General features: G+C 45.6%; 1 protein-coding gene across 1 annotated transcript in view; it reads right to left on the bottom strand.

The window, feature by feature from the left end:
• cir1 (corepressor interacting with RBPJ, CIR1) overlaps positions 1 to 22,880 on the bottom strand; it is an 82,613-nt gene that overhangs the window by 43,096 nt on the left and 16,637 nt on the right. Inside the window, exons 3-5 of the mRNA XM_038789381.1 lie at positions 11,449 to 11,522; positions 11,269 to 11,279; positions 11,104 to 11,162 (exon numbers count right to left, since the gene is read on the bottom strand). Coding sequence (XP_038645309.1) covers positions 11,104 to 11,162; positions 11,269 to 11,279; positions 11,449 to 11,522 — 144 coding nt within the window. The remainder of the gene's footprint in view (positions 1 to 11,103; positions 11,163 to 11,268; positions 11,280 to 11,448; positions 11,523 to 22,880) is intronic.

Here is a 22,880-nt window from a genome sequence, read left to right as displayed (position 1 = left end):
GCTTTGAAAGCAGACCAAGGCTAGCCAGCAGCACGGTTCGATTCCCGTAACAGCCTCCCTGAACAGGCGCCGGAATGTGGCGACTGGGGGCTTTTCACAGTAACTTCATTGAAGCCTACTCGTGACAATAAGCGATTTTCATTTCATTAATTTCACAGTAGTCGGCCAGCTCTGTTGGAAAAGAGAACAAGGCAGCTAGACCTGGGATCAGATTTGAGAGACATCACATACTTTTAGTGTGTGGACTGTACCCGTAGAACCCAGGTGGAATGGAGCTGCTGCTGATAAGAGGCTTAGACTAACTCTTGGAAGAAGAGGGGCTGAAATCTCTTGTGAGGGAGGTAGAGTTTTTAAAAAGGATTTTGTGACTCAGTGATGACTGTTGTCTGGCTGGGTTAATGAGAAATTTGGGGTATCAGCCTTGATAGGGTCTGCCATTTAATGTGCAGTTTGTGGTGTATTCAACCACAGTTTTCCTGATACTTCATGTTAATTCTGCAAAATACTGACTATTCTTTGTTGATTTTTGTGTAGCAAAACCTACTGTTTGTTTGGCTTTATTCTCTTTGTAAGTAACTGGGATTTCAAATTTTGTCTCAACCAGATTGTATTAAAATTTGGTGTGGGGGGGGGGGGGGGGGGGTCTGATCTGGTGTAACAGGAAGAAGCAAGGAATTGGGGAAATAAAGGGACATTAGTAGACAAAATGTTGGAATGTATCAGGATGATACCAGGGCATTTGGAAAATCATATCATGATGAAGCAGAGTCAACAGGAATATACTGAAGAGAAGTCACGTTTGACAAATCTGTTAAAAGTTTTTTGAGGAACTAGGGGGAAAAAAATTAGTGGATATGGTGTATTTGGATTTTCAAAAAATATTTTATAATGTGCTACAAAAGAGGCTATTATACAAAATTAGGATTCATAGAATTGGGTATAATAGATTAATACGATTTGCAGATTGGTTAATGGGTAGAAAACAATCGCTTCTCGGCCTTTTGGCTAAGATGAGTGTGAGGTCAGGTGTAATGCCTGGATCTGGTATGTTTCTTCTGCGGACCATGAATCGGATTCAATTTGAATTGTTTTTGGAGCAGGCAAGGAGCTGGATTAGGGTTTTGCCCCTGTTCACACTTCGAGCTCTGGTTTTGTAACTCTGATAAAGGATTTTTTTAAAAAACAGGTAGGAACAGTAGAAATAAACAGGACATATTTGGGTTAGCATTAGCGGAATCCACAAGGATCAGTGCTTGATCATCAGCTATTTACAATCTATATTAATGTATTCGGGCAAGGAAGAAGCGAAGAAGATGCAGAGAGAGATTGGATGAGTGGGCAAGTTGGGTGAATGGGCAAGATCATGGGGAATAAGATACAACGTGACAAAGAGTGAAGTTTTCCACCTGGGAGGGAAAATTAAAAACAATAGCAGAATATTTGAAAAGAGTGGGACATTTTTGAATTTAGAGGGGGCTTGTCCTTGTACACATATCAGAGAAAGTTAAACATGCAGGTACAACAAGGAATTAGAACTGGTATGTTAGCTTTTGTTACAAAGGGATTAGAGTATTAGAACAAAGAAGGCACACCTCAATTGCACAGGATATTGGTGAGATCACACCGGTGTAATTTATGTCTCTTTCCCCAAGGAAGCACATAGTTGCCTGAGAGGGTTTGGAACAAAGATTCAGCAGACTGGGTCCTTGGTTGAGGGGACTGGGGCAGCACGGTAGCACAGCGGTTAGCATGGTTGCTTCACAGCGCCAGAGTCCCAGGTTCGATTCCCGGCTTGGGTCACTGTCTGTGCGGAGTCTGCACGCTCTCCCAGTGTCTGCGTGGGTTTCCTCCAAGTGCTCTGGTTTCCTCCCACAATCCAAAGATGTGCAGGTTAGCTGGATTGGCCATGCTAAATTGGCCTTAATGTCCAAAAAGGTTAGGTGGGGTTACTGGGTTTTGGGAATAGGGTGGCGGTGTGGGACTTAAGTAGGGTGCTCTATCCAAGGACCGGTGCGGACTCGATGGGCCAAATGGCCTCCTTCTGCACTGTAAGTTCTATGTTCTATGTCCTAGGAGAGGGATTAAGTAGACTAGGTCTATATTCCTGGGATTTTGGAAAATGAGAAGGTGATCTAATAGAAACATATAAAATTCTTAAGGCTAGATAAAGGATAAATAATATCTGAACCATGTTCTCTGGAATGTTGTCACTCGGGGCAATGTTAGATAGTTCAGAACATTGGGAAAGTATAGAAAGAGAGAAACGTGCGGCTTTCTACAGACATAGCTGAAGGGAACAGGTTCCCTGCAGCTGAGAGTTTTAACTATATAGAGGATGTCCAGTAGTAAAAATGTGCCTGTTGTGGAAAAAGAGCAGGGAGTGTAACCAGTAAGGTAGATCTTTCACAGGTAAGATGGGTCAAATGGCCTCCTTCTGTGCTGCATGATTCTTGTGTTGTTCAAGTATTAAAATCGGTAGTGACAGTGACTCAGAGGAGGGTGGGTCCCATGCAATAATGTGACTCGTAAAACAGAAGACTGCCCAAGGTATGGTGAGGCAGGTAGACTACCATAATAGTAGAGTGCTAATATTGAGAATTCTATAGTCAGGGATATAACCCTAACCTTTTTACCCATTTTTACAGTCACTATCAAGAGATTCCAAATGGTATGTTACCTTCTTCATCAGCATGAAAGACATCCTAAAACTAATGGGAAAATGGTAGGAAGGGGAAGGAGAGCAGCAAGAAAGTGTGGGTCGTAGGGAAATCAATAACATGACTCGTCAGGTATGATTTTTATTTATCTTATACGGTCTTTCTCACATACGTAAATACAAAGACTGGGCCTAATGGCTGGTGTAGCACAGTGGGCTAAATAGCTGGCTTGTAATGCAGAACAAGACAACAACGAGGGGCTTTTCACAGTAACTTCATTGAAGTCAACTTGTGACAATAAGCGATTATTATTATTAAAGCTTGTGCACCTGACTATTGACGTCACCAGTGTTATCATGTAACTCGTCACTTAAAGGGACACTACCCCAACATAATTCCCCCTTTACTTTGAATTTCCCCTTAAGCAAACAACACCAGTGCTTACCAAGTTCCAAAAGCAACACATATGCACAAGCAGCAAACTATTTATGTAGATAGGAAAAATAAAAAATAAACCATGATGCTCACTTAGTAAGAGAGTCTGTCCAGTGGGTGCCTGTTTTGCACCGGCTGTCTTCTTACTTCAGATACAGGATTGTTCCCCACCTTAGAGATACCGAGGATCTGGGGTGAAGAGGGTTCGTTCCTCAGGCTTGTACAGATAGTCTCTTCCACAGTGAAGGTATCCTCAGTGACTAGTTTGCTCGGGGGATGGTGTGCTGACTTCTGGTAGTAAGGCCAAGGTCCCTTCTTGATGCCCTGTGGTTCCAACACTTAGGGGTGTGCCGCTAACAGCTGGCCAGCATGCCGTCGCCACACAATCTCCTCAATGGCCTAGACCATGTAGGGTATGGGATCTGTCCAAGTCAGTACCGTGGCAGGTAACCACTCGTCAGTTACTTTGTGGCTCTGGCCAGCACTTGCTCACCTTGACGGAAATTGTTCCCCTTGGAGTTTGTTTCCCTTCTGGGCATCTGGGCTAATTGCTTCTTCAACAATCTTCTGAATTTCTTCAGGTAGCAAGAGGTCAAACATGGTTTCTTTAGTTTCCTTTTTAACAGCACGAAGGCCGGCGAGTTCTGGGTAGTGGCATGAGGTGTGTTTCAATACATAGCTGGGTAGCTACTGACATATTGAACTAGTAACCTGTGAAGCTTTCAAAGAGTACACAAATCTTTCCACAAGATTATTGATCGAGGGATGATAAGACGCCGACTTTAGGTGCTGAATATCGTTCCATTCCATGCAGTTTGTGAATTCCTGCAGAAGAACGGAGGACTACTGTCGCTAACAATCTGTTCAGGGTTTCCGAACCTTGTGAACATTTCATCTAATTTTTTGATGGCCCGGTCAGCTAAAATGGATTTCTCTCTGGCCACTTGGAATGGGCATCAAGCACCACTAGGAGCAACTGACCCTCAAGGGGGCCGGCAATATCAATGTGGACTTGTTGCCATGGCATCTTGGGCCATTCTCAGGGTGTAACAGTGACAATGGCAATGCATTCCTGGTTTTGACGCAAGCTTGGCACAAACTGGCTTTTTCCTCGATCTGAGCATCCAAAGTAGGCTACAGAAATAGCTCCTGGCGAGCTCCTTCATCCTCACCACCCCTGGTTGGCCCTGGTGCAATTGCTCCAGCACCTTGTATTTGCAGTTCAGAGGAATGATCACCTGCATTCCCCCATAGTAAACAGCCATTCTGAACTGACAACTCCCACCACCGGGACATATATGGTTAAATTCTAGATGGTTCCTACCGGCTCTCCCTGTCAGGGCCAAGTCTATTACCTGGCTTGGAACGGGGTCATTTCTGGTATCATTTTTCACTTGTGTTACCAGCACATTTCAGATTGAGAGAAGTAGAGAATCTTCAACCCAATCCTGGATTGCCCTCCCCTCAAGGGCAGGGGCATTCTGGACCATGTACCGGTGTTTGCATGTAGCTTCGACCGCCTGTATTTGGTATCATATGAATGCGCCAACAGAAGTCGGGCCCACCTCTGAAACCTACTGGTCGTCATTGAAAGAATCCCAGAGTACGGGCTGAAGATGGACGCGAGTGGACGAGGATCCGTCAGCAGCTTGAAGGGCGCCAACAATTAGCGCACACCGACAATTATGCTGAGGGCCTACTTCTCTAGTTGTGCATATCTCAAATCTGGTCAGAGAGGACAAAGCAAAGTCATTGGCCTCTCCTCTCCATCGGGTAGGGTGTGCAACAGCACTGCACCAATTCCGTAGGGTGAGGCATCACACGTTAATTGCAAGGGCTGCTTAGGGTGAACCAAGACATCCGATTTCTGAAATGCCTGTTTGATAACGAGACATGTTTGTTCACAGTCTTGGTCTCGTTTGGAAGATTGACCTTTCCATAGAAGATTGAATAATGGCTTTAAAAGCATAAATTTGCCATAATAATTCACAAGGCCCAGGAAAGACCTCAATTGGGACACATTAGTACTCTGAGGAGCTTCCATGATTGCCTTCATTTTCTTTGGTGCCTTGTGGGTCCCCTTACTATCGCTGATGTGCCCTAAGTATTCTATCGAGTTCTGGCAGAAGTCACACTTTTCCTTTTTTACTTTTAAGCTGTGTGCTTGCAGGCATTTTAAGGTCTCATCAAGGTTATTCAGATGTTCTTCCTCTGTGGATCCAGTGATCAAGAGATCATCGAGGTAGCACAGTACCTCTTTAAGTCCACTTAGGATTTGGTTTATATACCTCCAAAATAATACTGGGGCTGACGTGACCCCAAAGGGATGCAATTTATAGTGATACAAACCCAGAATCACTATGGCCAGAAGGTGTTGGGATTCAGCAGCCTCTCCTATCTGCAGGTAGGCATGTGACAGTTCCATCTTTGTAAATTTTTGCCCACCTTCCAGGCCTTTGAATAGATCTTCCATCAAAGGCAGTGGGTACTTATCTGCACATCGAGTTGGACTAATACTAACTTTAAAGCCACTGAAGATTTGGATTGATCGGTCATGTTTTAAAAAGGATACATCGGAGTTGCCCAATCACTTGTTGTCACTGGTTCGAGTAAGCCAGTGCCCACGAGCCTTAGCTTCTACTTTCATACGGAACATACGTTCCTGCAGACTTTTGGGTTGACTGTCTGGTTTCAATTTGAGTTTAACCTGGACTCCTTTCATTTCTCCAAGGTTGTCTTCAAAAACACTGTGGTATTTACTTAGGATGTCTGGCAGACTAGTTTTGGAGTTGACCGATTTGTTCGCAGTACCTCAGTTCAATTTTAGTTCCTGTAGCCACGAATGTCCAAATAGGGCCAGGTAATTTCCTTTGGCAATGTGGAGGGGTAGCTCTGCGGCCTGGTCCCGCAGTTGTACCTCCACCATTACATAACCTTTTAAGGGCACCACCTGCTCTGTCTATGTCCTGAGTTGATTCCTCTTGTGGAATCCGAATTGTTCTGCAATTAGTAACGATTTGGGGGCAAAATGGTCCTTCAGAATACCAACTTATTCCTGGTATGTTGTGTCTCCAAGTTTGTCCGGCTAGACCAGGCGTCTGAGCAAATTAAAGCTTTACTGCCTGCAGTGCTGAGGAACACTGATACCACCAATTCATCTGCAATTTTATTTGCCGTAATATAATAGCTGATTCTTTCAGTGTAGGCCTTCCAGCCTTCGGATTCTTCTTCATAAGGTCCAATGGTGCCAAATTGACCTGCCACCTTTTTGTTTTGTTTGTTGGGGAGCAAAGGAATCTGCCGTCTTGACCCCCCTCACCGTTTCTTACCGGGTCCTGAGGCTCGGTTCAATTCCTTTCCTCTTATCGGGTCCTGAAGCTGGGTGTGGTTCCTTTCCTGTTGGTCCGATGTCGGAGCGCGCGGGCGAGTACAATTTAAAAATAATTCTCTCTCTCATGCTGGCCACCGTAAATCTCCCTCGTGGCCAGTTATTCTGTACTGGGCCATTTACTAGGCCACAGTCAGAACCAAAGAATATACAACTCGTGGATTGTTGCAACTCAACAGGCCTCATGCTATCCATTTTCACAGGCTTAAATACAAAGACTGGACCAAAAGCCTGTGCACTTGACTAATGATGTCACCAATGCACACATGACTCACCTCTTAAAGAGTCACTGCCCCAACATAACATATTTTAAATATTTTTATTCTCCTCCTTTTTCACATTTTCATCAAAATTTACAACAGATGATCAACAATAACAACGGGCACAATGGCAATTCCCCAGCCAATAATCCCCATATCCCACCCACCCTCAAACAGCTCCCAACATTTTGAATTCAAAACACCAATGAAAAAAATCATCAAGGGCACCACCTGCTCTGTGTATGTCCTGAGTCGATTCCTCTTGTGGAATCGAATGATTTTGGTAATGATTCCAACCACATCCCAAATGTTCGATGTCATCCAATTCATGAAAATGCATGATGAACAAGGCCCATGATGTACAATCCTTCCATCATCCCCCTCAACTCAAACTTTAGTTTCTCGAGTGTAAAGAACTCAGGTCCCACCGCCACACCAAGGCGCAGGGTGGAGAAGCCGACCCCCCCCCCCCCCCCCCCAACAGAATCCGCCTTCGGACAATTAGAGAGGCGAAGGCTAAAACATCTGCCTCCGCACCCGCTTCCAACCCCGGCTGATCCAACACCCCGTAGGGTCCCGGTTTGAGTCTCACATGCACCACCTTTGAGATTATGCTAAAGACCTCCCTCCAATACCCCTCCAGTTTTGGACAGAACCAAAACATACGAACGTGATTAGTGCCCCCCCCCCCCCCTCAACCGTTCACAAACATCCTCCACCCCTCAAAAAGTCAGCTCATCCTCGCCCTTGTGAGATGCGCCTAATACACCACCGTCAACTGTATCAACCGCAACCTCGCACACAAAGTTAACGCATTAATCCACGGGAGCTCCTCACACCATGAGCCCCATCTCAATATGCTCCCCCAACTCTTCCTCCCACTTCGCCTTAGTCCTCTCTAGCGATACCTTATCTTTCCCCAAAATCATCCCATAAATCGCCGACACCCCCCGTTCGCCATTCCCCCTGTTGTCAATATTTCTTCCAATAGTGTGGGAGCCGGCGCCATTGGAAAGCTCTGTGCCTCCTTCCTGGCAAACGTTCGGACCGTATATACCTAAACATCTCCCTCTGCCCTAACCTATATTTCTTCTCCAGCTCCTCCAACCTCGCAGACCAGCCTCCCAGAAACAAATCCTTTAATACCCTAACTCCCCTCTCCTCCCATCTCTGAAAATTCCCATCCCATGCCCCAGCATAACATATAATACATAACAGAAATCTCTACCGATTTCCTGTGCCATGCAATTGTCCATTAAGGAGATAAAGATCAGGAAGGTCAATGTGTGACCGCAGGACTGGTGCAGGGGTGAAGGATTCACATTCCTGGGATATTGGAAAGATTCTTGAACAAGGAAAGGCTATTTTGAAGGGACAACCTTCATCTGAACCAAAATGGCACCAACGGTATTGTGGGAGGAATAGGTGGAGCACTATTGAAATTGTATTGCATTATTGCAGCTGTGAGAAATCATCAAAACCTAAAAATCCGTAGTGTGGAATTCTAGAATTTAAATGAGGGAAATATAGTAAGGTTAGGGCTAATATTACCAAGGTATATGGGAAGTGTAGCAGAGTGTGTAAAAGGGAGATTGAGGGTGACAAAGAGAATATGAAAAAAGACGAACATATCTAAAGAGAAATAGAAGGGATTTTTACAAGCTTATAAGAAAATAAAGGTAGAAGCACTTGGGGTGAAAGGGAGAGTCTAATAGTGTGACATGCAGGCATATTGGATATTTCGATTTTTTTTTTAAACAAATGATGGTACGTTACAACATAGTTGTACTAGAAACTAGAGAATGAGGAACAATTGTCATAGATAATTTAGCAAAGATTCTGAAAAGAATTATAGCTGGGGGAAAGGCAATTATGATGCTATTCGGCAAGATTTAGGATGTATAGGATGGGGAAGGAAACTGCAGGGGATGGGTACAATCGAAATGTGGAGCTTATTCAAGGAACAGCTACTGCGTGTCCTTGATAAGTATGTACCTGTCAGGCAGGGAGGAAGTGGTCGAGCAAGGGAACCGTGGTTTACTAAGGAAGTTGAAGCACTTGTCAAGAGGAAGAAGAAGGCTTATGTTAGGATGAGACATGAAGGCTCAGTTAGGGCACTTGAGAGTTACAAGTTAGCCAGGAAGGACCTAAAGGGAGAGTTAAGAAGAGCGAGGAGAGGGCACGAAAAACCGTTGGCGGATAGGATCAAGGAAAACCCTAAGGCTTTCTATAGGTATATCAGGAACAAATGAATGACTAGAGTAAGATTAGGGCCAATCATATGTAGATAGTAGTGGAAAGTTGTGTGTGGAATCAGAGGAGATAGGGGAAGCGTTAAATGGATATTTTTCGTCAGTGTTTACACTGGAGAAAGACAATGTTGTCAAGGAGAATACTCAGGTACAGTCAACCAGGCTAGATGGGATTGAGGTTCACAAGGAGAAGGTGTTAGCAATTTTGGAAAGTATAAAAATAGATAAGTCCCCTGGGCCAGATGGGATTTATCCTAGGATTCTCTGGGAAGCCAGGGAGGAGATTGCAGAGCCTTTGTCCTTGATCTTTATGTCGTCTTTGTCGACAGGAATAGTGCCGGAAGACTGGAGGATAGCAAATGTTGTCCCCTTGTTCAAGAAGGGGAGTAGAGACAACCCTGGTAATTATAGACCTGTGAGCCTTACTTCGGTTGTGGGTAAAATGTTGGAAAAGGTTATAAGAGGTAGGGTGTATAATCATCTTGAAAAGAACAAGTTGATTAGCGATAGTCAACACGGTTTTGTGAAGGGTAGGTCATGCCTCACAAACCTTATTGAGTTTTTTGAGAACGTGACCAAACAGGTGGATGAGGGTAAAGCGGTTGATGTGGTGTATATGGATTTCAGTAAAGCGTCTGATAAGGTTCCCCACGGCAGGCTATTGCAGAATATACGGAAGTATGGAATTGAAGGTGATTTAGCGGTTTGGATCAGTAATTGGCTTGCTGATAGAAAACAGAGGGTGGTGGTTGATGGCAAATGTTCATCCTGGAGTTCAGTTACTAGTGGTGTACCGCAAGGATCTGTTTTGGGGCCACTGCTGTTTGTCACTTTTATAAATGACCTGGAAGAGGGTGTAGAAGGATGGGTTAGTAAATTTGCAGATGACACGAAGGTCGGTGGAGTTGTGGATAGTGCTGAAGGATGTTATAGGTTACAGAGGGACATAGATAAGCTGCAGAGCTGGGCTGAGAGGTGGCAGATGGAGTTTAATGTGGAAAAGTGTGAGGTGGTTCACTTTGGAAGGAGTAACAGGAATGCAGAGTACTGGGCTAATGGCAAGATTCTTGGTAGTGTAGATGAACAGAGGGATCTCGGCATCCAGGTACATAAATCCCTGAAAGTTTCCAACCAATGTTAATAGGGCTGTTAAGAAGGCATATGGTGTGCTAGCCTTTATTAGTAGGGGGATTGAGTTTCGGAGCCACAAGGTCATGCTGCAGCTGTACATAACTCTGGTGCGGCCGCTCCTGGAGTACTGCATGCAGTTCTGGTCACCACATTATAGGAAGGATGTGGAAGCTTTGGAAAGGGTTCAGAGGAGATTTACTACGATGTTGCCTGGTATGGAGGGAAGGTCTTACAAGGAAAGGCTCAGGGACTTGAAGTTGTTTTCGATAGAGAGAAGGCTGAGAGGTGACTTAATAGAGACATATAAGATAGTCAGAGGGTTAGATAGGGTGGACAGTGAGAGTCTTTTTCCTCGGATGGGGATGACCAACACGAGGGGACACAGCTTTAAATTGAGGGGTGGTAGATATAGGACAGATGTCAGAGGCAGTTTCTTTACTCAGAGAGTAGTAGGGGTGTGGAACGCCCTGCCTGCAACAGTAATAGACTCGCCAACTTTAAGGGCATTTAAGTGGTCATTGGATAGACATATGGATGAAAATGGAATAGTGTCGGTCAGATAGGCTTCAGGTGGTTTCACAGGTCGGCGCAACATCGAGGGCCGAAGGGCCCGTACTGCGCTGTAATGTTCTATGTTCTAATTAGTAGGACTCAAGTCACCAGATCCTGGGAGCAGAAATCCAAGGCTATTGGGAGGGGATGGCAGAGGCTCTGGCAACAGAATCCTCCTTAAAATTTGTATTGTTAGACTGTAGACGTGCTAATGTAATGCCTTCATTTAAGAATGATAAACTGGATAAGTACATTTTGGATTCTCTGGATCAGCAGTGGGCAAACACTTAAAGTTAAATTAGGAAGTATTTAGAACTCTAAAGCTTAACTTTTCAATATCTGTCTTCACAACAAACAAATACATAGATTTCTGCCTATATCTTTAAAATTGAGGGATGTCATTAGCTGCTATGAAACACTATACTTACTTTTCTCGTGGTGCAACCTTCTGCCATTCAAACTTGTATTCAGTCTCTCCCTCCTCTGTCTGCAAGCAAATATTCATGGACTTTACCAAAGACTATGCTTGAAAAATAATTTAAACTTTTCAAATATTTAACTTAAATGGAGAACATTTATCAACATGGCCATACCTCTTTGTTCTCTTCATTGCCGGTCAATAAAAAAAAGGGAAATGAAGTTAGCTCATTCTAATATCAATATAAAATCTTAAAACTGAAAGAATGATTTTGGAAATTAACTGCATGCAGATAGTTTAGACACATTAGACATCAAAATTCTTGAAGTAATTTAAGTACTTGTTAAATTCTTACCACTCTTTACTCCTGGAGGTGCCTCATACATAAAGTTAAGCCCATTCTTTACACGCTCATCACCCATGAGTAACCTTAAAAAAAGCCAATTTTCATTCAATTAGTATATGTATAAACACAGTATTGTTTCCATTGATCTTTTCATACATTTGTGCTCATTTTAAAAAACTATTTGTTTAACAGAAAATGGATTAACAGAAACTGGATTAACAGAAACTGGATTAACAGAAACTGGATGTACAAGCAAACTTGTATAACACAGCAAGTTCTAGAAATGCCTTAAAAGGTTTGGCTGTGAACAGTATCGCAGGAAACCAGCAAGCGAATTATGTAGCATCAACCAGAAAAAAAGATAAAACCGTATTATTCTTTTAAAGTTAAGCAAGGAATGAAAGCCTGAGGATATAAATGAATAGATAAATCAGAATCGTTTTCAGGAGCACCATCTTTACTTAAATGCAAAAATATTGAAATTATTCAAAATAGAGTTGCACGTTTACTAGGAAAGTTAAGGATTACAGGAATAAGCTTTTAAGGGCTAAAATCGCCTTTTCCTATCCTTGACTTTTCTTATATGTATCTGACTATGCTGGATCACTGCATTTTGGTCAGAATGTTCCATCAAGGTACTCTCACATCATTTTCAAAGTGCTATCCGTCCAACATAGTCAATCCCAAACTATCAGACACATGTAAAAAACTATAGCTTAACTGGGCCATTTGAGTTTTACTTCATAAAAAATGAAGAAGAATTCATATTGTTATACACAGCACAATTCTTAAAATGGCAATATCTATGAATGTAGATATCTGCTGTTGTAATCAAACTTGTTCTACCAAAAACCTCAAGCATTAAAGCGAGGAGTATATTTATACGATGCCCTTCAATATCTGGGCTCTGGGGCATCAGAACTGGAGGGGTCCCCAAAAATGCACTGGGGAACATCCAACCCCCCCCCCCCCCACCCCCGGGAAATTCCCAGGTAAGGACTGCACGGCAATTGTCCAAGAAATTCAAACTTCTGTTGGGAAATTGCCTTGCAATTGGAACCATCTGAAAGTTTTATTTAAACTGCAAACTTCAGGTGGTCCTGACTGTCTGACAGGAATAGTTAATCAGGAAAAGTTAGAAGAATTAAAAACACATCCAACTCTTGGGTAACTATAGTTCTTCCCTGGTCAGAGTCAGAATGTTGCGCAAGAATGGAGCGGTTGGATTTCCAGGTAAGAAACTATGAGCGTGTGTCAGTCCGACTCGGATTACCTTCAGACTAAATTTGTAACATATACTGCAAACAAACAGCCGGGAAACAAAATTTAAAGCTAAGTTTTTCTTCCATGACTGTTTGGATATTTGGGAACTTTCTGTGCTCTTCAATGCAAATAATGAATGCAAGAAAATGGAATTCTCTTTCACTTGTAGCATTGCCGCAAGCATTAAAATAAAACTCAAGCGACATGCCAGATTTGCTTCAAAAGGTGGAGAGGAGATAGCCATCCAGAGACAGATCAGAGGTAACAAGTCCAGGATGGGCAGCTGCTTTGTTCAAATCAAATAGCTGGTTTATTGTGACACCACCCCTGCATGGAGAATTAGACACGGAAGCAACCCAGTGTCTGCTGGTCCTGCACAATCAGTCCACCACTTAAAACCGGATGGAGGAAAGCCTCTTCTTGGTTGTTCAATGTCTTACTGAAGTACAGCAAAGTGCTTTCCAGCTTTTGGCTAGTGGGAAAGAACAAGAGGGCAATGAAATAAAAGATGGAGAAAGGACAAACAGAAGTAGTGATTCTGCTCAGTGGCACACCCACTACTCATCCCTGGCTTCTCCTGCAACTATCCCCTGCTCAGACAGAGCCTAATACCCCATGATGACCGAGTCTGCCTCTGCATGTGCACAGGTGGGATAGTCTTTGGCAGGGCTTTCATTGGCTCCAAAACACAGGGGGACTTCTACCATGGGCAACACCTTGGTAATCCTTGAAGGACCTGTGCGAGATGAAAGGCATGAATCTGAACTCTTCCACAGGTCAGTTCTAAGTTTATATTGTGCAGTTTTGACATTTCAGTTTGTGGTGGCAGCAATTCAACATGAGTGACTGTTACGTGCCAAGTATCAGTGTGGTATCTAATTCTGTCACCAATTATGTCGGAGACCCCCATTTCTCCATCATCTATGCCCATGGACTGTGCTAACCTGTTAATCTCTGCCCCCTTCACTTCAGCAATCAGAGTGGTTGCCACTGCAGGGCAACCCTTGATTCTCTACCTTTTCCCGCAAGAGTCTCTGCTGCAATTTATGAAATTTATGAAAGTAAGATGTGGAATGAGTGGAGATGATGGAATAAGAACATTTGTGGAGAGTAACTGTGAGAGATGGCATAAGTGGCACTAAGATGAGGGTGAGTGTGAATGTTGGGTACCCAAATGAAGGTGCGAGGAGGTGCTGAGAAAACGGAATGAGTGGAAGAGATAATGGAAACTTGTCAGAAAGGTGCGTTGATAACCAGAGAATCATAGAATAGAATCATAGAACTCCTACAGTGCAGAAGGAGGCCATTCGGCCCATCAAGTCTGTACCTACCCTCCGAAAGAGCACCCGACTGAGGTCCAACCCCCCATCCTATCCCTTAGCCCCACCTAGGGGCAATTTAGCATGGACAGTTCACCTAACCTGTACATCTTTGGACTGTGGGAGGAAACCGGAGCACCCGGAATATCCCCTGTAGACACAGGAAGAATGGGCAAACTCCACACAGACAGACAGTCAACTAAGATCAGAATCGAAGTCCCAGGCTCTGTGAGACAGCAGTGCTAACCACTGTGCCACCATGGAGGGTATTAATCTACATACAGACTGGAAAAATCTGATGGGCAAAAGTAATCCAGATGAGGAGTTCATAGAATGTTTTAGGATAGTTTCTTAAAACAGCAGTTTCTGGAGCCAACCAGAGAGCAGGATATGCTATTGGTATTGTGCTTAAACATAGGATTAATTTTGGACCTCAGTGAAGGCACCCCAAGGTAGCAGCAATCAGTTTGAGGAAGAGAAGAGTGGGTCAAAGACTGGTATTTAAAACTTAAATGACAATTATGAGGGTAGGAAAGCAGAGCTAGCTAAAGTGAACTGGAAAATTAGGTTAAGGGATAGGTCAATAGAGATACAGTGGCAGACATTTAAGGGGATATTTCAAAATTCAGTAGAGAATTGCTTTTACACCGAGAAAGAAAAATTCCAAGAGGAGGGGGCAGGGTCATAAAATATGGACAAGCCATTCAAAAGTTTATTGACTTCGGCAGGTCTGAAAGATCCTGCCAGTGAGAGGGGCTGTAAAAATCTCCCCTAAGAATTTCTATAGATAATTTTAAAAGAAAATAGTTAACAGTGAGCATTAGTCCCATAAAAAGTAGGTACTGGGAATTAAAATGGGAAAATAAGGAAATGACAGATGAATTGAATGGATATTTTGCATCAGTCTTTACTATAGGGGATATAAATAATCTCCCAGAAATAGCTGTACATCAGGAAATAGAAAGGTGGGAGGAACTCTAGGAAATTACAATCACCAAGGAAGTGGAACTAAACAAATTGCTGGAGCTGCAAGGCTCACAAGTCCTTGGGTCTTAAAATAAATGGTGGTGACATTGTTGATTTTCCAAAATTCCCTAGATTTGAGGAACTTTCCATTTCATTAGAAAATAGCAAATGTAACTCCTTTATTCAAAAATGAAGGGAAACAGAAAGTGATGAACTACAAGTTAGTTAGCTTACCATATGTCTGGGGAAAATTTAGAAGCTATTATTAAGGACATTATAGCAGTGCATTTGGATAAGGTGCCACATGTCAAGAAAGTCCAACAAGGTCTCTACTTTCTACGGAAACGAAAGAAATTTGGCATGTCTGCATCGACTCTAACAAACTTCTACAGATGTGCGATAGAGAACATCCTATCCGGCTGCATCACAGCTTGGTACGGCAACTGCTCAGTCCAAGATCGCAAGAAACTGTAGTGTGGTGAACTCAGCCCAACGCATCACACAAGCTTGCCTCCCCCACATTGATTCTGTATACACCTCCCGCTGCCTCAGGGAGGCAGACAGCATTATCAGAGACCCCTCCAACCCAGGCATTGCCTTCTTCCAGACCCTTCCATCAGGCAGAAGGTACAGAAGTCTGAAGACTCGCACATCCACACATAGGAACAACTTCTTCCCCACAGCTTCAAAACTCCTCAACGACTCCCCCTCGGACTGATCCGTTCCATGTAAGAACACTATTCATGCGCCCTGTGCTGTTCTTGCTCATGTATTTGCTTTGTTTGGCCCCTTGTTCCTCACTGCAACCAATCACTGTTTGTCGATGTACCATTTGTCAATGTTCTCTGTTGACTATTCTTTGGTCTACTATATATGTACTGTGTACGTTCCCTCGGCCGCAGAAAAATATTTTTCACTGTACTTCGGTACGTGTGACAATAAATCAAATCAAATCAATCAAATCAAATCAAAATCAAATGAAAGGTTATTGTGGAAAACAAAAATACATAGTATAGAGGGTAACATACTGGCATAGAAAGAAAATTGGCTAGCTAACAGGAAACAGAATTAATGGTAATTTCCTGGATGGCAAGATGCAACATTAACATTACGTGCCACCAGGATCGGTATTGCGGCCTCAACGTTTTACAATTCACGTAAATGACTTAGAAAAAGGGACCGAAGGTATGGTTGTTAAATTTTCTGATGACACAAAGATAGGTAGGAAATTAAGTTGTGAAGAGGTCATAAAGGAGGTTACAAATGGTCATATATAGGTTAAGTAGGTGGGCGATGATCTGGTGAATGGAATATAATGTGGAAAAATGTGAAATTGTCCTTTTTGGGAGGAAGAATAAAAAAGCATAATTACCTAAATGGTGAGAGATTGCAGAGCTTAGGTGGAGAGGGATTTGAGTATCCTAGTGCATGAATCACAAAAGGTTGCTATGCAGATTCAGCAAGTAATTAGAAAAGCTAATAGAAGATTATTGTTTATTGCAAGTGGGACTGAAAACAAAAAGTTGTGAGTTATGTTTCAGTTATAGAGGGCATTGATGAGACCACATCTGGAGGACTGTGTACAGTATTGGTCTCCTTCTTAAAGGAAGGATGTAAATGTATCAGAAGCCGTTCAGAGAAGATCTACTAGACTAATATCTGGAATAGATGAATTGTTTTATAAGAAATGTTTAGATAACTTGTATCCACTGGAGTTTAGAAGAGTATGAAGTGGCTTGATTGAAACATAACAGATCGTTAGGGTTCTTACAGGGTGGATGGAGAAAGGATGTTTTCCCTTGTGGGAGAATTTTAAACTTGGGATCACTACTTAAAAATAAGGGGTTGCCCATTTCAGACAGAGACAAAGTAACTTTTGTCATTCAGAGGGCTGAGAGTATTTGGAACGCTCTTCCGCAAAAGACAGTGGAACCAGACTCTTTGAATATTTTTAAGACTGAAGTAGATAGATTCTTTGATGATTCCCCTTCAGCAAGGGGATGAAAGATTATTGGGGATGTCATGGGAATGTGGAGTTTAGGTTGTAATCACATCAGTCATGATCTGTTAAAAAAAAATTTTTATTCTAGTTTTTAATATTTTAACATAAAGCAAAAAACACAAACCCCAACCCCCCCACCCCCCCCTCCTCCATCTCCCAAGCATAAAAACCCCCTTTGCACCCCACCCGTTAGCAGCTGATGTTAACCAACTCTTTAAAATGTAATAAAAACAAACCCCATCTCTTATGTAATGGAACCTATGAGGGAACAAGCGATCCTAGGTCTGGTCCTGTGTAATGTGACAAGATTGATTAATGATCTCATTGTAAAGGATCCTCTCGGAAGGAGCGATCACAATACGGTGGAATTTAAAATACAGACGGAGGGTGAGAAGGTAAAAACATTAGTGTTTTGTGCTTAAACAAAAGAGATTACAATGGGATGAGAGAAGAGCTGACTACGGTAGACTGGGAGCAAAGACTTTATGGTGAAACAGTTGAGGAACAGTGGAGAACCTCCCAAGCGATTTTTCACAGTGCTCAGCAAGTGTTTATACCAACAAAAAGGACAAAGAGAGAGGGAAAATCGACCGTGGATATCTAAGGAAATAAGGGAGAGTATCAAATTGAAGGAAAAAGCATACAAAGTGGCAAAGATTAGTGGAGACTAGAGGATTGGGAAATCTTTAGGGGGCAGCAGAAAGCTACTAAAAAAGCTATAAAGAAGAGTAAGATAGATTATGAGAGTAAATTTGCTCAGAATATAAAAACAGATAGTAAAAGTTTCTACAAATATATGAAACAAAAAAGAGCGGCTAAGGCAAATATTAGTCCTTTAGAGAATGAGAAGGGAGATTTAATAATGGGAGATCAGGAAATAGGTGAAGAACTGAACAGGTTTTTTCGGTCGGTCTTCACAGTGGAAGGCACAAATAACATGCTAGTAACTGATGGAAATGAGGCGATGACAGGTGAGGACATTGAGATGAATGTTACCACTAAGGAGGTAGTGATGGGCAAGCTACTGGGGCTAAAGGTAGACAAGTCTCCTGGCCCTGATGGAATGCATCCCAGGGTACTAAAAGAGATGGCTAGGGAAATTGCAAATGCACTCGTGATAATTTACCAAAATTCACTAGACTCTCGGGTGGTCCCGGCTGATTGCAAATTAGCAAACGCGACACCACTGTTTAAAAAAGGAGGTGGGCAGAAAGTGGGTAATTATAGGCCAGTGAGCTTAACTTCGGTAGTTGGGTCCGGCAACGGAGGAGAGCGGTCACACATAGAGGAGCTCTGGAGGGGGGGGGGGGCGCAAACACAGTCGCGTCCCGTTCCCCCCACGAAGAATGCGCACCCGGGTGCGCAAGCTAGGCCGACTGGGCCCCTGCACAGCAGGAGAGAAGGATGAGGAGAGACCCGGTCTCCGAGGTGGAGCGGGGCTGGAGACCCAGGTGCTCAGGAACGGAGTGAGCAGCAGGAGAAGCACGAGGAGAGAACCCCCCCCCCCCCCCCCCCCGGGAGATGGAGAGGAGGCCGGCAACCGGAGAGAGTTGCCCACCCCCCTCCCCGAACAGAGATGGCACAGCGGAGCCTGGGCCTGCAAGCCGGCCCGACTGACTGAGCCACCCCTCCCCCACACAGCAGAACGTAGGCAGGAGGAGGGAACGGGACAACAACGTGGGGCAGCGAAGCGCGGGGCAGGAGGAGTGGCGGCCTGAGCCAAAGCAGGGTGCGAGTCAGCAGCGAGGCCCGACTCCCCCACCGGCGGCAACCACCACAAGGCAGGCAGCGGCGGAACAAAGGAGGACTCCCGGCCCAAGAAGCCTTTCTCTCTCTCTGGTTCCAGGGTGAGTGGTGGTGGTGGGGGGGGGGGGGGGAGGGAGTGGTGGTGGTTGGGGGGGGAGGAGGAGGAGAAAACAAAAACTCCCTCTTTCTGAGGGGGGAAAAAGAAAAAAAACAAAGAGAAGAAAGACTTAGAAAAAGAAAACTGTTAAAGGGACAGAACACTCCCTCTCCTATGCTTCTCAAAAAAGAAAACCAAACTTACCTGAAAAGAGTCTCCTCAGAGGGAGGGGGAGGAGAGAAAAAAAGGGGAAGAGGAGAATAAGGGGGAGAATAAGGGGGAAAGGGGAAAAAATGCCAGAAGGGTGCTAAAGCAGAGGGAGAAAGGGCACCAAGAGCAAACGGGGCAATACATGAGCCCACTTAGGCGAGCTAATTGGCACACGAAGCAGCGGGATGGAAGCCTCGCCACAACTAACAGAACTGGGCAAACAGGAGCTTTTTCCCCCTGGGCCAGAGGGGAACTGGAAGAAAGCAAGGCAGGGACCAAAGCAGACATAGAGGCCGCAGTACAGACAGCAATGGCCAAGGCCCTGGCGGAGGTGCAGCTCGTCCTGGGCAGACTAGAGAAGAAATTGGAAGCCCAGGAGGAGAAACTGGAAACCCAAAAGGCGACCATCAAGGAGCTGGAGAGGGCTGCGACTGACATGAGCGACTGGATCACGGCCTTGGAGAAGGTGGTGGCAAGACTGGGCACAATGCAGGGGAGCCTGAAGGGCAGAGTGGACGATCAAGAAAACCGCTCAAGACGACAAAATATCAGGATAGTGGGCCTACCAGAGGGGATAGAGGGTAGAAACCCCACGGCCTACGTGGAGGAGATGCTGGGCAACTTAGTGGGGAGGGAAACATTCCCCAACCCACCAGAAATGGACAGGGCGCAGCAGTTGCTGTGCCCGAAAACCCAGGGCGGGGGAACACCTGAGGGCAGTTATAGCCAAACTGCACCGGTACAAAGACAGGGAAACAATCCTGCGCTGGGCCAGGCAAAACAGAACCTGCAGATGGGAAGGGCACCTCATTAGAGTGTATGAAGACATGGGGGCAGACCTCGCCAGGAGATGGGCCGAATTCAATAGAGCAAAAGCAGCCCTTCACAGGAACAAGGTGCTGTACCCAGCGAAACTCTGGGTCACATACTAAGAAAGAGAGTATTTTCTCACATCCCCGCCGCCGCCCTCACCACCAACATGGCAAGCGCACCCTGAACAAAAAGCAAACCACTACTCAACGAACCGGCGCAGGTGGGAAACCAGGTCCCAGCACAAGGGTATGAGAGTAGCGGAGAAGGGTGAGCAAACAGGGGGAGCGCAGGGTAGGGCGGGGAAAGAGTGGGCGAAAAAACGCAGAGGCTGGGCAGGGGAGAAGCAAGACAGTAACTCCCTAGAGGTGTGGTGTGGGGGGGGGGGGGGGGGGGGGGGGGGGGGGGGGGCGGTCCCCGCACTAGCAAGAAAGCTAGCACCGGGGACATGCAAAACAGCAGAGCCACAGCGTGACCCCAACAGAGGGGACGGTGCCAGGCAGAGGGCGGGTGGGACCACTCACCAGAGGCGGGAGGGCAAATGGGGACTGGAGCAGGGGAAAGAGGGAGAGAGGAGGGACATACGGGAGGGGGGAGAAAGGGAGGGACTGGGGGGGGGAGGGCACGGGGGACGGAACACAGGGACAGAGGGACAAACAAGGCTAGAAAAGGAACAGCAATAGGGCTACAGAGTGCAGCAAACAAGGGCTCGGAACAAGGAATCGCTGCAAGCATCCACCCAGTACAGCCTGTGGACGAAGGGAAACCCCAAAGTGAATGGGGCTACCCGCATGGTGGCCGCACAGCGGGCGACCATGGCGGGGGCCCCCTGGACGGAGGGAAGCCCCGGAGCGCAGGGACCCGACCGCATGGAGAGAGCAGTGACCGACACCATCCAGGACGGCGCCCGAACAAGGGGGAACCCCGGAGGGCAGGGGCACGTTCACCAGATGAATATGGTTAATCCCACAGGAGCGAGGGGGCAGAAGCCCCCCACCAGGATAGTCACCTGGAATGTAAAGGGACTCAACGGCCCAATGAAAAGATCCAGAGTCCTCACCCACCTAAGAAACATGAAGGCAGACATAATCTTCCTCCAAGAGACGCACCCGAGAGAGCAGGACCGACAGCGGGTAAGAAAAGACTGGGTGGGACAGGCCTACCATTCCTGTTACGGGACGAGGGCCAGGGGGGTGGCAATATTGATCAGCAAATGGACGATGTTTACGGCGACAAAGACAGTTGCGGACCCAGGGAGACGGTACGTCATGGTCAGCGGGGCCCTGGATGGGTCACCGGTTGTACTAGTTAACGTGTACCCGCCCAACTGGGACGACCCAAGCTTCTTCAAGAAGACCATGGCACCGCAAACATGGCAAGGGAATTCAGTCACTTTATGGAGCAGATGGGAGCGGTGGACCCCTGGAGGTTTACCCACCCAGGGGAGAAGGCGATTTCCTTCTTCTCCCCAGTACACAACGTATTAACCAGAATTGACTTCTTTGTGGTGGGGAAAAAGGTGCTTCCGGGGATAGACAAAGTGGAATACTCCGCAATTGTGCTATCAGACCACGCTCCACACTACATGGACGTGAGGCTGGAAACGGCAGGGCCCAACGCCCCACATGGAGGTTGGACGTTGCCCGACTAGCCGACAAGGCCTTCAATGAAAAGATATCGCGGGCCATAGCAGAATACATGGAGAACAATCAGAACGGGGAGGTCTCGCCCTCCATGTTCTGGGAAGCGCTAAAGGCCCTACTAAGAGGGGAAATCATCGCTTTCAAAGTGCGAAGAGCTAGGGAGGGAAATACTGGCCAAGATTCTAGCCAAAAGGCTAGAAGACTGCATGCCAGAGGTGGTCGCAGAAGACCAGATGGGCTTTGTCAAAGGTAGACAGCTTACCTCCAACATCAGGGGCCTGCTGAACGTGATAATGACCCCCTCCGGGGAGAGAACACCAGAGGTGATCGTCTCCCTCGAATTAGAGAAGGCCTTCGACAGAGTCGAATGGAAATACCTCAGAGGTACTGGAGCGGTTTGGGCTTGGAACACTCCTATACAACGCTCCCATGGCGAGCGTACAGACAAACAACACCAACTCCTGATACTTCCAGCTGCACAGGGGCACCAGACAAGGATGCCCACTGTCCCCGCTGCTGTTCGCCCTAGCAATTGCGCTCTGAGCGGCAAAAAAGCTAGAGGGAGATCCGAAGGGGTGGCAGAGAGTACAGAGTCTCACTCTATGCAGATGACCTGCTCCTCTACATCTCGGACCACAAAGCAGCATGGACGGAATCATCGTGCTCCTGAAAGAGTTTGGCGCCTTCTCGGGCTACAAACTCAACATGAGCAAAGGCGAGATCTTCCCGGTACACCCACAAGTAGGTGGGAGTTGAAGGGTCGGTCAGTAAGTTTGCAGATGATACGAAGATTGGTGGAGTTGTGGATAGTGAGGAGGGCTGTTGTCAGCTTCAAAGAGACATAGATAGGATGCAGAGCTGGGCTGAGAAGTGGCAGATGGAGTTTAACCCTGACAAGTGTGAGGTTGTCCATTTTGGAAGGACAAATATGAATGCGGAATACAGGGTGAACGGTAGGGTTCTTGGCAATGTAAAGGAGCAGAGAAATCTTGGGGTCTATGTTCATAGATCTTTGAAAGTTGCCACTCAAGTGGATAGAGCTGTGAAGAAGGCCTATGGTGTGCTAGCGTTCATTAGTAGAGGGATTGAATTTAAGAGCCATGAGGTGAAGATGCAGCTGTACAAAACCTTGGTCAGGCCACATTTGGAGTACTGTGTGCAGTTCTGGTCACCTCATTTTAGGAAGGATGTGGAAGCTTTGGAAAAGGTGTAAAGGAGATTTACCAGGATGTTGCCTGGAATGGAGAGTAGGTCTTACGAGGAAAGGTTGAGGGTGCTAGGCCTTTTCTCATTAGAACGGAGAAGGATGAGCGGCGACTTGATAGAGGTTTATAAGATGATCAGGGGAAAAGATAGAGTAGACAGTCAGAGACTTTTTCCCCAGG

This window comes from Scyliorhinus canicula, chromosome 2 (assembly GCF_902713615.1).
Source record: "Scyliorhinus canicula chromosome 2, sScyCan1.1, whole genome shotgun sequence".
Taxonomy (NCBI): domain Eukaryota; kingdom Metazoa; phylum Chordata; class Chondrichthyes; order Carcharhiniformes; family Scyliorhinidae; genus Scyliorhinus; species Scyliorhinus canicula.
This window is presented reverse-complemented; position numbering and strand designations above follow the sequence as displayed.